This window comes from Phytophthora ramorum (genome assembly GCF_020800215.1).
Source record: "Phytophthora ramorum isolate Pr-102 chromosome Unknown Phyram_PR-102_s0002, whole genome shotgun sequence".
NCBI lineage: Eukaryota > Oomycota > Peronosporomycetes > Peronosporales > Peronosporaceae > Phytophthora > Phytophthora ramorum.
In genome coordinates, this window is record NW_027150648.1 from 1,050,876 (window position 1) to 1,065,540 (window position 14,665).

Consider the following 14,665-nt stretch of genomic DNA (forward strand, 5'->3'; position numbering starts at 1 on the left):
CAATACGACGATGGCCAGTTCTAACAGAAAAATCACCGACCGTACCACGTAGCCCACCACTCAGGCAATCTTCCTACACCGACGACAATCGTGGCCGCAGTTTCTCTCTGGCCAGCTCGGGAGCGAGCGAGTGCCCCCAGTCAAACATTGCACGATGTACCCTCACAGCTCGCTTCGACTCCAGACGAGTGACCACCACTCCCCGCGCTGTCGCTTCCCTGACCCTCGCCGGCTCAACGCCGCTGCCCTTCTCGAGAATCAGATAAAAGTCGCTCGTCCTCAGAGGCGGCGTTTCGCAGATCTGTTGACTTTTCCGTGGCTGGGATGGCTTTTCGTCTACGCGTTCGTGCAGTTCTGCTTCTCCGTGTGTCGGTGTCTAGCACTGAAAGCACTAGTGATAATGTATGGGACTCCGGGCGACTACACGCCGGGCGTCAAGGCAGCAGTTTTGAGTCTTGGCTTCTTGGAGGATTTCGTGTGTACGACGTACCTGGCGATTGCGTTATGGATGTTTGATAAGCTCAAGGTCAGAGAAAGGTGCGAGCAAAGGATCGGAGCGCACGCTAAACTTGTTGGAAATATCGCAACGTTTGGTGCTTCGTTGATGCTGTTCCTCGCTGTGATGGCGCCTTTTACGATGGACATGTTGCTGGTGGTTTCTCGAGATATGAGGTTCACGTTTGGACTTTTGGCTACTTTGATACGAGAGAGGAAGCACCTGAAGGACGCCCCGATATCGAACGAAGAGATTTGGAATTCCTACGTGACTGCAGCGGCCATGATGACTGCTGCGATGATCTTTGCCCTCGTGCGTACATGTGCTAGCTGGGCGGATCTAACGCTATGGAACCCAACGCACCTCGTGTCGTCGACAAAAACCGCAAATGGTGTGAAATATACGAAGGTGGAACTTGAGGAAGGCACCGACAGCTCGACTAATGATGAAGAATTGGACAAGCTCTCGCCCCTGAGTGGAAGGCGCACAGATACGCAGCTAACCTACTACCGGATACTACGAGTAGCGATCGTGTTGATGGGTATAGTGTTTGTTCCCGCAACAGCAGTGGCACTTCGGAGTGCTTGCTCGCCTTTGGTCGCATACTCGGCACTGAACGCGACACTGAATGAGTTATTTGGGCACGCGTTCCAGCCTGACCCCATAGAGATGAATGGAATCGGCACCAGACTGGAGGCGGTGAAGTATATCGACGAAAGGGAGCAATATGACCGTTTTTCGGATAACACTCTTTACCGACGCACCACAGGCTTTCAGGGAGATCTCGCTTTCAACGTCACAATTGATAGCGACAACCCGCCCAACGTCCTAGTCATCGGAGTGGAGTCTTTTCGGTATCGAGATTCACGGTACCTTGTCGGAGATGAGGACCCATCCAACTTGTTCAAGGGTACGAATATGACCATTACACCGAATTTTGACCGCTGGGCAAAGCGTGGGGTAGCGCTGCGCAACATTTGGTCGAGCATTCCTACGAGTCGGTCACTCGAGAGCTTACTTTTCGGTCAAGTCCCGTACAACAGCAACGTGGACACTGGAATTACAGGTGGCAAAAGGAATACGAAGCTGTCTGGCTTGCCCCAGCTCTTCAAGGACAAAGGGTACCGAACTTTCTTCACGACGGGGTCTTCTGTTACATTAGACAACTGGGATGTGTTCCTCCCAACGCACGGGTTCGACGTGGTCTGGGATGACAAGAGCATAAAAAAACTAGCTCAAAGAGATATGGGCATCATGCGGGACGAGTGGGATGGCGACGAGCATAGAGGGTTGAATTGGGGTGTTCACGACGACCTGAGCTTTCAGATTCTAGGAGACTTGCTCGTCAAGAAGATCACCCAGCAGCGAGAGCGAATGGCCGACGGCGAGAAGAAGAAGCCGCTGTTCCTCACGCACTATACCATCTCGAGTCATGAGCCGTACGATTCCGTGCCGAGATGGTACACCGAGTCCAAAAAGCCCGACTTCTCTCCGATGTACGAAGGTGAGAAGCATGAAGAGATGATCAAACGGTATATGGAGTTGCGGTATTTTACCGACATGGAGCTGGGGAAATTCATGGACCGCATGAGCAAGGAGGGCGTTCTAAACGATACCGTGGTGGTGATTGTGGGCGACCACGGCCAGGCGCCCGAAGCTGACGTTTCCAACGCGCATGAAGAATCGGTGACGCGTGTTCCAGCCGCCATCGTTGCCGAGGGGCGACTGGGAGATGCTGTGGGGCTTGTGATTGACGATGCGGCCGAGCAGTATGATCTTCTAAACACGCTCGCCGATATCATTGGGCTACCCGAGAAGGGATTTTTGCAGAACGGTATTGGGCGCTCCTTGAAGCGTAAAAATCCCTTCGGTGAGCGCTCAATCTTCAGCAACGACCCGATTCGCAAAATGTCGATTGTACGTGGCCACCAGCGTCTCCGCTACGACGATGTGTCTGAGGCGGTCATGCTGCACGATATTGAAAGCGATTATCACATGAGGAAGGACCTGTTTCAAGGACTCACGCCAGAAGAGCAGGCTGAATGGAAAACCCTCCGAGATGACGGCCGTCGCATCACTGCATACTACAAGAAGCGTTGGGACGATAATTGTTTGCTCGCTGTCAAGTGCAGCTAGCGGCTTACAAGAAATACTGCCTCTTTTGTTAATATATAGTTTTGTACTGATAGTTTTGTACTGATGTTGTGTCCGTGTTAGTTAGAACAACCACGTTTCGTGGCAAGAGGGAAGTAAAGACAGTGTTGGAGCTTGGAAGCAAATAGCTTCAAAACGTCACCAGGTTCGCTGTTGAGTGGTGAATGTTGGTGCTGGCTCCTGTACAAGGTGCTTTATTTTCCTTCACATTTACGCAAAATTGTTGATAGAGCTCTGCAAGCGGCTCTCTTATCACTTCATATATTATAAACGAAGATTTCACCCCATCCCCGCATGTGGCAACGGCGGTATGAACACACCCTGGTAAACTCTCATCGATTCAAAGTTCATGCACTCAGGAAAAAAAAAACGATTCGTGCTTAAGCAGCTCCAGCGTAAATGTGAATTATATTATTCTGACAACGAGGACATCCGGCCTCTGTTACTTGAAAAGGCTTGCAATTGCAAATCATTAGCTGCATTATCTGCCGGTGAGCTCTTGTCGGAAAATGCATTCGGCCAACTGCTAGCGCGTTTGCTTGATGCTACCTGACTGAATTTACCAGCACGACGTATCGTTCTTCTAGGATAATGGAGCTTGGCTATGCGTCGAGTTTTGTTGCGCGTGTCAAATGGGAACGCTTTCCTTGTATGCATGTACTTATCGACTGAAGGCCATTTCTTGGGCAAGCACAGCGACAACTCCACAATGTGTTAACCAACTGGACGCGAGACGAGTCTCGACGTTGCTTTTGTGAGTGGTTTCGTCGGAGCCACAGCAGCTTGAGGCAAAGAAAAGTCAAAGAGTAGCTTATACGTATGGTGATTTTCTTGTGGCAACGAAGATTCGAGGAGTAAGAGTCTTACTTTTGAATGAAAACTACACATCTGTTTCCTGTGCAACACAACAAGGACGACTGTACCGTAATCTTTGCCATCACAAAAGGTCGTAAACAGGAAATGTGAGGTCTTCCACCTCGACTCGTGAGCCATGAGAACATCGACGAAGCTCTAACTTACCGATACGGTACGCCCCGTGTCCGACTCTCATTCCTGCAACGGTGACACGATTTGGCGTAAAGCGAGATGCACAACTGTGTATAAATGTATATTGCGGAAGAGCGTAAAAATCCTCAAACTTTGAATGAAAACCTCACAATACAATCGGAAATCCCAAACAAGTCAAAGGAATCGAACACTTCAGGAGAGAAAGGAGGAAACACAAGCCTCTATGGTCGGCATCATCGTAGAGGAGGTCAATTTGAGTTTGGATTTTAATACCGAGCACTACAGGACTAAGAATCCCCAGCGCTGCTAGGGTGAATTCCTGGCGAAGTTCCAATCATGCGACTGAGACGAGACCCTCAGAACTACAAGCACCGTAATGAGATCGTGAGGTACGAACAGCACTTTCCTTTGAGTCTTGGGCATCAAGACTCTTGGGTCAACACCCGGACAGTAGAGGAGCGACTGACAGGTGTCCGATCTCAGGATTGCTAGGCCCAATCCCAATCATGATCATCATGTCTAGAACCGAGCGATTTCAAAGGCGAAACTTGACGCACTTCTCGTTTCGCCGCCAGACTCACACCTCGACAGTGACAATGAACCGCGCGTTTGCTATCGTTCTAGGCATCAGCTCGCTTGCTGCGGCGAGAGGTGATTCCATCGTCAAATCTACCTACTCGGGCTCCAATGGTTTGAACGACCTCGCCAAGGCTGCAGGCAAGTACATGGGGACAGCGGTGGACCAGGATATGAAAGATTCGGCCGCACTCAAAGTTCTCAAAAATGCCCATGACTTTGGCATGCTCACCCCTGGTAACTCCATGAAGGTACGCAACGACAGTATTCCGTGTGGCGGCATCGTGTTGTAACGTCGTACATGGATGTTCTGCATTACTCGTAGTGGGATGCCACCGAAAAAACGCAAAACGTGTTCTCGTTCGACTCTGGAGACGCCGTCGTTGCTCTTGCCAAGGAAATGGGCGCCAAAGTCCGCTGCCACACGCTAACCTGGGTATGTTTTTCCTTCTCCATTCATATGTGGATGTTGGGTCAGCTCACTCTTTATTTTGTTCTTGTATCTAGCATTCCCAAACTCCTCAATGGATCCAGAGCCTCAGCAAGGAGAAGATGCTAAGTGCGTTGGAAAACCACATTACGAAGGTCATGACCCACTTTGGAGACTCGTGCTACGCGTGGGATGTGGCCAACGAGGTCATGGGAGACAACGCGCAGATGCGCGACTCGTTCTGGTACACGACGACGGGAATGGATTTCCTATCCACCGCTTTCAAGACCGCCAACTCCGTCAAAAAGTCGCTCGGGCTCAAGACCAAGTTGTACTACAACGACTACAACACCAACACTATCAACGCCAAGTCGACTGCCGTGTTCAAAATGATCAAGGGCCTGCTGGACGATGGCATCACCGTCGACGGTGTTGGGTTTCAATCCCACTTTGGCTATGCTGACACGGCTTCGAGCGCCGACCAAGTTGCCAACTTCGAGCGCTTCACTGCTCTCGGATTGGATGTTGCTCTCACTGAAGTCGACGTCACTGCGAGCTCGTCCGCGCCATCTGCAGAGGAGCAAGCACAGCAGAGCGACGTGTACAAGAACACGGTTGCGGCTTGCAAGCAGGTGAAGAAGTGCGTGGGCGTCACGATCTGGGGCTACGACGACAACTATTCGTGGCTCAGCACGAAGGCTCCGCTGCCGTGGTACCAGCCTGGCGGGGCGAACTCGGCTCTGGTGCGTAAGTCGCTGTATGATGGAATTGTGGCTGGCTGGGGTGGCTCCAGCTCCGGCTCGAAAACGTCGAGTAGTGAGACAAACAGCACCTCACCAACTCCGACTCCTACAAGCGGCACAAACACCCACAGCTGGGGCTTCGGCACGACCAATGCTAACACTCCGTAAACGATAGCACCTTCGAGCGGCAGTAACAACCAAAACTGAGATGTCTGTGCGCTCAAGTCAACAAACCTCCTCGTGAAGGAACAACCACCGATTGATTGGTATGTCATTCTGTTGTCATGAATTGTAGCGTAATACAAACCAAGTTGCTGTCCGCTGTTTAGTGCATTCACCTGGCATAGCAACAGATAGCTGAATCGTTCCCTTTCTATCATAATGTTGCTGTGAGCTGGGGACGATGGATTTTTCCGCAAAGCATAATCATTTGGGCGAAACGGGACAACAATCATTGGGAGTTGCCTGCTTGCTCCGTCATTCTCACATCGCCATCGCGCCCAGCACTTGCCATCTCACGCAACTCGCTATGACGACCACCACGCTCGACTCACCCAGCACACCGGAGTTTGATCGGGCTCCTGTAATGGAGCACTTCAAGCAGTCAGGATCGACCAGACAACTTAACACCCAGCCGAGCTTACCAATGCTGGGTACCGGTGCGAAGCAATACTCCCAGGACACGTTGCAATGGGAACCGACGCCAGAGTCTACGGGTAACTACGTGAACGGCGCTCGGCACGCCCATCCTCGAACAGATGACGCAGACACTGGCCAATTGTCAGTGTTTCAGAAACTCGTGAGCCTTGTGTGCTGCTGCAGACGATAGATATGAATTAACAACCTCGCTGAGCGAGTTCTGGACATTAAAGCGAAGAACACGAGCACGAAGCTCAATGTATCAAACTTGCCGCCGTGAGGTTTCAATCCAATATTGACAGAATTTCTTGCTCGGATTTGTTCTCCCTAGTGTTTCAAGACGGTGTCATGCGCGTACGATGCAACGTATGCAGGCAAACCACTGCAAGTCTTAACGCCAGTCTAGCGAAGAAGAAGTCAGGGACACGCTAATCGATCTAGAGGCGAGAACGAGAGCAATTTTTCGATCAGTTGGAGTAAAAAAAATGCTCGACGTCTGCAGGAGACATTCGGAACCTTCCACCCCGAAAGATGGAGGGTGGCGCAACCGAATTGTTGTACGAAAGATGCGTGAGCTTGAAGCTGAACGTCTAGAGCTGGTTCGACATGAGTCCCAGTTAAAACTCCAGCCACTTCGCCTCGACGAGCAAAAGCACAGCGTGAGGCACTCAAAGCCTTCCCATTTAAATTCAAGCAGAAGAAGTTAGTATCAAGCACCGTAGGCTAGATGCTCCAGCCATCTTCGAGCAATTCGAGGGTGCATCCAGTGGAACACGCGTATTAGCAACCGACCTCGCGCTTCTCTCGAGATTCTCGAGTCGAGATCAGATGATCGGGTTTCTTGAATTGGAGGCACTGCAACGAGTTACAAGCTCGCAACTTGGTATGAGTGCAAGTCAAAGCAAAAAAATACTGAAATGATCGTCAAAGCGGATGTTCGAATTGTGCCAATCATGACTCCGCAATGTTTTGCCAACAAGAACCTCAACGTTGGATATTCAGCATGTCAATATGCCCCGCCACACCTTGTTGAAAGATTCTCGAAAGTCAAAATCCGAGTCGAAGAACGATCTTTGCAGGAATGCACATGGAGTTGAAGTTCGTGCGACTCCCACGTGTCCTCTGAATCCCCGAAACAGATGAGGTTTTGCCAATTGCAACCGTTCAGATTTGAATTATGCGCGCAAAGTGTCAAACTCGATGAAATGATTTGATCAAATTAGAGAGGATTAATGGATTACGTAAGCCACATTGCGACTTGACGATGCACGTCCTTCGCCATCGACTCGAAGGCACAGCAGCAGCCACCGGGTGCGTGCTCTTCAGCTGTAGCCTCCTTACTTCTCTGCGTCTAATTCACCATCCAGTGTTCGTTAATCGTCCACCACCTCCACCAGCATTTTAAGCCCCAAGATAGTCGCCTCCAACTCTTGATCAAGTTTAACGTCCTCCAATGTCGTCGCTGCGGCTTCGGAACAGCACCCTCGAATCCCCAGCTCAACCGTATATCGGCGTGTCAACACCCCGAAGTGGCTCCTACAACGAAAGTTCTCCCAAAAATGATACTCAAACGACGCACAAGACGGAAACTCCACGCCTGACGCTCGAGTGGCGCTCACTGCAACTGGAAGTGCCAATGCAAAATCCCCAGACCAAGGAACCGCAGCAGAAAGTGATTCTGGAGGCCATGAGCGGCGTAGCTCGACCGGGTGAACTTTTGGTCGTCATGGGGCCTTCCGGAGCTGGTAAAAGCTCGCTCCTCGACTGTGTCAGCGGTCGCAACACTGCAATCCAGGGGCGAGTGACGGTCAATGGATCGCCGTGGAGCAAAGAGCTGAAACGATTCGCGGCGTACGTGATGCAGGAGGATTTATTCCATGCCACGTTGACGGTGAGGGAACATTTGGCCTTACAGGCGAGGTTGAGGATGAGTGGGTCTTTCTCGAGGGAGCAGTACCTGGGAAGAGTTGATACGTTGTTGGAGGAGTTTGGGTTGGCCAAGAGCAAGGATACGCTCATTGGAGGGTGGATGCGGCGCGGCATTTCAGGTGGGGAGAGGAAGAGGTTGGCGTTGGCGACGGAATTGCTGACGAACCCGTCGGTGCTCTTTGCGGACGAACCGACGTCGGGGCTGGATAGTTTCATGGCCAAGTCGGTGGTGCAGCAACTGCGACGACTTGCTGTGAACGAGGGGCGAACTGTGGTTACTACGATTCATCAGCCGTCGTCTGAAGTTTTTGCACTTTTTGATCGACTGGAGTTGCTGGCGGATGGTTCGACGATTTACCAGGGACGAGCAGCAAATGTGGTGGAGTATTTTGCAAGATGTGGGTATGAGTGCCCGACGTTTATGAACCCGGCCGACTACTTTATGGAGAAGATCGTGGTGGTGGACGCTGACACGGATGAGGCTGGTGTTGAGCGGGTTCGCGCCTTGAAACATGCTTGGAAGGATCAGCACAATAGCGCAATTGAAGTTGTGAATCCTCAAGACGTCAATAGCTCTGGCAATGTTGCATCACCTGCTAGCTCGAGCACGGAGACATTAAACTTCGAGGACTCGCGGGCCTCCGTGTGGGGTCAAATCCACGTGCTGGCGACGCGCAATGCGTTGAGGCTGCTACGCGACAAAACAGCGCTGAGACTCCAAAGCGTGCAGACTTTGGTGACGACGCTGCTCGTTGGTATCATCTTCTTCCAGCTGACACTGGACCAGCAAGGCGTGTCGAATTTCTCCGGAGCATTCTTCTATATTGTGACGGAGCAAGTCTATGGAGCCTCCATGCCGGCCATCATGTCCGTGCCCATGGAACTCCCTATCGTTTATCGTGAGTACGATATTGGCATTTATTCCGTGGCGTCCTGGTATGCCGCCAAGAACCTGTGCGAGCTGCCTCAGCAGATCGTTCTGCCAATCATCAGCTTACTTCCGCTGTATTTCTTGGTCGGTATTGGCCACGACTTCAGCATGTACATCCAGATGCAAGTCGTGATGATTCTGCTTCACAGCTCCTGTGTAGCGTTCGGGTACTGTATTTCGTGTGTGTGTCGGCGAATCGACATTGCTCCTCTTGCAGGCAACATCGTGCTCATGCCTCTGCTGCTTCTCGGTGGTCTCTTCATCGACCCGAGCGACGTTCCTGGGGTTCTACGCTGGGTCCAGTACATTACACCTTTCCGGTACGGTTATTACGGGCTCATGCGCGTTTTCTGGAGACGTGTTGATGAAATCTCCTGCGATGATGTCGCTGTCGGTGAGACTTGCACGGCCCGAACAGGCCTCGACGTGCTGGCCAACAAGGGCATTTCCAACAGATCCGTCGCGTCCGATTTGTGGTTTCTGCTCGCATTGAGTGTCGGTTTTCGTGTGATAGGCTACGTCGCATTGGCAATCAACGTTGGAAAGCGAAAATAAAGTGCGGACGGAGCAATTAAAACATCCAATTTTGACTACATTCAATTAGCGTGGTTACACTCGTCGCATTTAGTGCCCCAGCCCAAGAACGGAATGGGCCAGGACCACCAGAATGCAAGTTTCGGTTGCAAGTTTTAAAGCACATCCCATGGGCCATGATTGGTTTTCGTTTCAAACGGACAGCTTGCGAAGCTACTTATCGCCTCCTTCTTTCGTTCTGGTGGTCTGCTCAGCAAACCTACATGAAGAGCTGCTCTATCAGTTCCAATTTCCACGCATCGAGTCTAAGCCAAACAACATCAACTGCACGCTACCTGTTGAGACTCACTATGGTGCGGTTCACAAGTGTCCTTTTGGCAATCTCGCTCGCCTCCTCGTCAATGGTGGTCGCTCCTGTCGTGGGTTATGCAACTTTTGTGACCAGAGTTCCCAACGGGGCGAAGGTTACGGGGGTCAAAGCTATTGGCCACATTAACGTCAGCGGTGGTGGAGCGCCGAACAATTTCGGCACGGACTTCAATGCGATGGGAGCAGCTTGGACTACCGACCTTTGCAAAACTGATTCAGACGGCGACGGGCAGACGAACGGCGAGGAGCTGGGAGATCCGTGTTGTGAATGGGATACAACGACTGCAATCTCGCTTCGTTGGACCGTGGGGGTATCCAACCCTGGAGACGGGACCAGCACAACGAACGCTGCGCTGCTGGCTTCCGTAGATTGCTCTAAATTGAGCAGCAGTTCGAGCTCCGAGGACTCAGCGAGCACTTCCGGTAGTGCTGGTAGTACTACCCCGATCATGGCGGGTACGTCTGGTTCTTCGACTCTCGCCATTTCATCTACCGCTGGCCTCATGGCACTGTTAGTCGCGCTAGGTGCTTAAAGTTGCGGAGGGGATACAAACTACAAAGGCATTATCACTATGTTCTTTGATCAATCTTCACGTCCTTAAGTAAACGTCGAAATCAGAGTATCCCTGCATTGTGTCCCCGGCACCATGTCCAAACATCAGAAAACAAGCGCATCAGGATGACCACTGCAAGCTCTTTTACCAGGTGCAGCTTCGCGTTTGATTGGGCTGTCCACGTTGAAGCAAAAATACGTGGTCACGCCAAACTCACGTTAGCCACACAATGTCGCCACTTTTGTTCTCGACCAATCAGCGCGCTCAGAACCCAATCCAAGCCATTTCGACACCAAAGGCTCCAATATGCCGTCACTTGCGCTGCTTGTGGCCCTGATTCTGGGTCTGCACCTCGTCTCTCCGGCCAGCGGATGCTCGGACTTCCTACTGTCAGCTTCGGCCTCGTCTCACAGCGTCGTAAGTGGCCGCTCCATGGACTTCCAGGCGGATCTGGACTCGGCGCTCGAAGTGATCCCGAGAAATACCCATTTCCAGGAGCTCCCGGTGTCGGGGTGCTCCAATTGCCCAGATTTTGAGTGGAGAACGAAATTGGGCTTCGTGGCGGCCAACATTTATGGGCTCAATGTGGCAGCTGACGGCCTCAATGAGGCCGGACTCTCTGCCGCATGGCTCTATCTGGAGTCCTCGCAGTACCCCAAACCTGGAAATGGGTCCACCAACTTCAACACCTCCAAGCCTGTAGTCACTTCCCTTTGTTCCTATATTTTGGGCAACTTCGCCACGGTGGAGGAGGTGAAAAAGGGTCTTGAAAAAGTGCAACTTGCTGGCATCAACGGCGAAGTGGCGCAGCAAGTTCTTCACGTACCAGCGCCAGCTGATGGAGAGGCCAAGACGGCACCCCTACATGTCAGCGTTCACGACCGGAATGGGAAGAATTTGGTGATCGAGTTCCTAAATGGGGAACCCGTTTTCCACGACAACCCGAATGGGGTGCTGACAAATGATCCGCCGCTAAAAGAGCAGTTGGAATTGCTGAACAAACATTTAAGTGACGCGACGGGGACCATCAACACTGGAGACTTGCTGCCTGGGGGGTACGGATCTACCGAGAGATTCGTGAGACTATCGGTGCTGAACAAGAAAATTGGGGAAGGGTATAGTGCGCCGACGGTGCATGCGTCGTACGTTGAAGCGACGGAGGAGCAGAAGGTGGTGTCGGATGCACTGCATCTACTGAATACGGTGGTTCGTCCGCCGATGGGGGAAGCGACTCAGTGGTCGATCGTGCGGGACCACAAGCGACGGATGCTGTACATCCGCTCTACAGCGAATCAACTTCTGCGTCGAGTGAGTTTGGACATGCTGGACTGGGCAGACCCCCACGCGCGCAGACTGATTCCGGTGTCGTACGGTATTTGGTTCTTGGATTCCACAGTTCCGCTTCTTGATGACCGTAACGCGATGCGCACGAAGGATCTTCCACCGCGATCTCTAGTGGAAGCTGCTCTCTCTCAAGGTGATCACCTCTCCGTTGTATTGAGCCGAGGCGACACGAGCGCACGGTTGAGAGAGAGCGCAACTTTGATTGAGACGCGTGATCAGATGCAGTTCCTTGCTGCCACCAGTCAAATGCAGCAAACGGATGAGGTTGATAGCCTTTCACCTGCGTGGGTCTTTGTCGTTGGCTCCGTTGCTGGTGGGATGCTGACGGCACTGCTGTCCGTTGGCTGGAAAATGATCATTACCGACTGCCTCCGGCGCCAGAGTGGTTATCAGGCCATTGCTGACATCTAGTCGCCGGGATCGCAAGTGTGTAAAGAACGAGGAACGAGCGACGCTGTAGGGGCAGCCACGTGGTGTTTCGTGTGTACTGCATCGATTGAATTTTTACCTAATTTGAGCGGAGATATGTATTCTATCTCCAATACATTTATTACCAAGGCGCCGTTGTCTTCCAGCTCAACAATACCTAATCCAAATGCTACTTCTTAACCTTGCGGCCAGACCTTAAAACTCGAACAATTCGCTGTGCACATCAAAGTGCACCTTCACTTCCTTGGTTAGGATCGAGCTCGTGACGATCACGTCGCGCACCATGGCAGATGGTCCGCATACCAGCACTGCCACTCGGTCCTTACCGCTCTGCTTGGCCTGCTCACCAATACTGCGGAGCGTAGCCGCGATATCGGGGCGGCAACCGTAGCGGAGACAGTTCTCAAGCTGCTGGTCCACCCAGGCGCTTTCGATGTCGCGCTCTCCCCGTGTCAGGTAGATCTCGCTCGAGAAAACCCCGCCTTGATTGCTGTGACCTGCTAAAAGCTCATGTGGGAGGTAGGAGGTTGGGCTGCACTCGCTGGGTTTGCGAGCTTGTTCGCCGACCAGAGCTTCGATGGTGTCGCGGTCACGAACAGACCAGACGAAGTGCACGCGCTCGACGCTGGCACGACCCTCGTTGTTCACCTCATAGTGCAACCAGTTCATGATTGACCGCATGGGAGTCACTCCAATGCCGCCAGAGAAGAGCACGAAGTGTGAGTACGTGTTCGGGCTCTCGATGTCAATTGAGACGCTGCCGTATGGTCCATCAACCAGCACGTCGAAAGATGCTGCAGCTGTTCCACCGCGAGACGAGCTGTTCGCCTCATCACCAGCAACTATAGCCCGCAGCTTCTGGGTCCAGTCTCCGAGCGCCTTGATGTGGAACGTCACCATGGACTCGTGCGGCGAGGAAGAGATCGTGAACGGATGCCACTGCAGACTCGAGATGGCCGGCACACACAAAAACGCGTACTGACCAGCCTCGTACCTGAACTCCTCGCCCGTGTCCTTGCGGACGCGTGGGAACTGGATCTGGACGATGTCGCCCGGCCGTGCAGAGACTGAGATCTGATCACGAGCGATGACGCCCATGTGCTTGGACGTGACCACGTTAGCAGGCAGGTCACTTGAAGTCACCTTCTTATTGAACAGGGAACCGCTAGCGTAGATCCTCGGACGATACGCCAGTCGGAACAGCATGTCAAGTAGCCACGGCACGACACCCACCAACGCCAATGCAGCTCCGTGCATGACGGCGAACACGATCACCACGATGAACAGGATCCAGTGCACGCGCACGAAGAGCTCGAAGAACGTGCGGCGGATGAAGCCCAGCGACAGGACGAAGAGCAGCAGCATGGCACCAAAGGCCACAATGCCCGTGAACGCCTTGTCTCCCTCGTCTTCTTCCTCGCCCTGGTTTCGAGCGAGCAAGTATGCCAAGCCATGCAATGCCGTCAAAATGATGGTAGCCATTGCCGCGATCTTGTGGTACAGTAGAGCGCGCTCGAACGAGAGGCCCGTGAGTGCCAACAGCACGGAATTGTTCCTCACTGCGAAGGCGAAGACCAGCAGCATGGCGATGGTCGGTGGGGTTCCAGTTCCCGCCACATTTCGGTCTTTAGCTTGCACAGCCGTAACGGCAATGAGTACGAGACTTACAGGCAGCGTGAGCACGAGGTCCCCCACTTTGACGTCGAAGTGCGACGTCAGAAACGGCACGGGAACCGAAAACACGCTGCGAGATAGTCGCCAACGAAGTGCCAGCCACGATCGCAGGAGGTTCCCGAGAGGACCCGGAAAAGCCGACAACTTGTCGGGTCTTGTGCTTTGCAGGTCCACCGTCGACACGTAGTTGGTGTCGGGCATAGGGGGCATTGGCTCCGTGTACTGCACGTCCGTAGAGGAGCTTCGACCTCCCGACGAGAGGATCGGGACATTTGGTTGCGTCTGCGATGAACGAGCCTCCAACACCGGGACGTAGTGCGAGTGAGGCGACGCGATCGGCTCCATGCTCGATTGAGTTGTGGACGACGAAGAGAATTGGAGAATGAACTCACTAGTTTGTCATCGTTTACTGGAGCCGTTGCCCGTTCTGGAGGTGCACGCCAGCGTGAGCTGTTTCCCTAGTGTGACGATCTCGAAAAATCGGGAGCCGTAGGACACGACTTGCTGCTACTGTAGGAACTGAGCCCGGGGCGTTGGATGGCAAGTCGGCGTTGGGCTCAGACGCAATGCCGCCTGTCCAGGAAAATCAATCTCAAGGTGGCGATGGCAGCAGTCTGCGATAAATGCCGCAACCGATGACCCCAGTGTCTATGTCATGAGCTTGAGCCGGGCTTGCCGACGAACACTAATAACGTTCATGCGGCCGTGACTGGACTCTGTAGTCAAGTGGCGACACGGCAAAGCGTCCGGAGTGAAGCCATCTGTAACACCAGGCGTTCGAGCAGCTTCTACGCAAAGACAAGTGTTATAGTATCCGTGTACTTGTAGCTGTCCGCCGTGAATTCAGAATGCAAA

At 52.7% G+C, this 14,665-nt stretch overlaps 6 protein-coding genes across 6 annotated transcripts; 4 read left to right on the top strand and 2 right to left on the bottom strand.

Moving 5' to 3' along the window:
* Positions 1-400: 400 nt before the first annotated feature.
* On the top strand, positions 401-2,632 carry KRP23_1770 (uncharacterized protein; the record flags this gene model as incomplete). Its single annotated transcript, XM_067886423.1, has 1 exon — positions 401-2,632. One exon carries the CDS (start codon positions 401-403, stop codon positions 2,630-2,632), a length of 2,232 nt encoding a protein of 743 aa, XP_067749103.1.
* Positions 2,633-4,254: 1,622 nt separating this feature from the next.
* On the top strand, positions 4,255-5,575 carry KRP23_1771 (Endo-1,4-beta-xylanase 5; the record flags this gene model as incomplete). Its single annotated transcript, XM_067886424.1, has 3 exons — positions 4,255-4,485; positions 4,560-4,670; positions 4,742-5,575. The coding sequence occupies 3 exons, from the start codon at positions 4,255-4,257 to the stop codon at positions 5,573-5,575; spliced, it is 1,176 nt and encodes a 391-aa protein (XP_067749104.1).
* A 1,924-nt stretch (positions 5,576-7,499) lies between these two features.
* On the top strand, positions 7,500-9,461 carry KRP23_1772 (ABC transporter ATP-binding protein/permease wht-1; the record flags this gene model as incomplete). The annotated part of the gene is made up of 2 exons (XM_067886425.1): positions 7,500-7,937; positions 8,385-9,461. 2 exons carry the CDS (start codon positions 7,500-7,502, stop codon positions 9,459-9,461), a joined length of 1,515 nt encoding a protein of 504 aa, XP_067749105.1.
* A 192-nt stretch (positions 9,462-9,653) lies between these two features.
* Positions 9,654-10,260, bottom strand: KRP23_1773 (uncharacterized protein; the record flags this gene model as incomplete). The annotated part of the gene is made up of 4 exons (XM_067886426.1): positions 9,654-9,699; positions 9,776-9,854; positions 9,910-9,920; positions 10,010-10,260. 4 exons carry the CDS (start codon positions 10,258-10,260, stop codon positions 9,654-9,656), a joined length of 387 nt encoding a protein of 128 aa, XP_067749106.1.
* A 409-nt stretch (positions 10,261-10,669) lies between these two features.
* On the top strand, positions 10,670-12,118 carry KRP23_1774 (uncharacterized protein; the record flags this gene model as incomplete). Its single annotated transcript, XM_067886427.1, has 1 exon — positions 10,670-12,118. The coding sequence occupies one exon, from the start codon at positions 10,670-10,672 to the stop codon at positions 12,116-12,118; it is 1,449 nt and encodes a 482-aa protein (XP_067749107.1).
* Positions 12,119-12,636: 518 nt separating this feature from the next.
* KRP23_1775 (Ferric reduction oxidase 7, chloroplastic) lies at positions 12,637-14,155 on the bottom strand (the record flags this gene model as incomplete). The annotated part of the gene is made up of 2 exons (XM_067886429.1): positions 12,637-12,708; positions 12,785-14,155. The coding sequence occupies 2 exons, from the start codon at positions 14,153-14,155 to the stop codon at positions 12,637-12,639; spliced, it is 1,443 nt and encodes a 480-aa protein (XP_067749108.1).
* Positions 14,156-14,665: the final 510 nt, after the last annotated feature.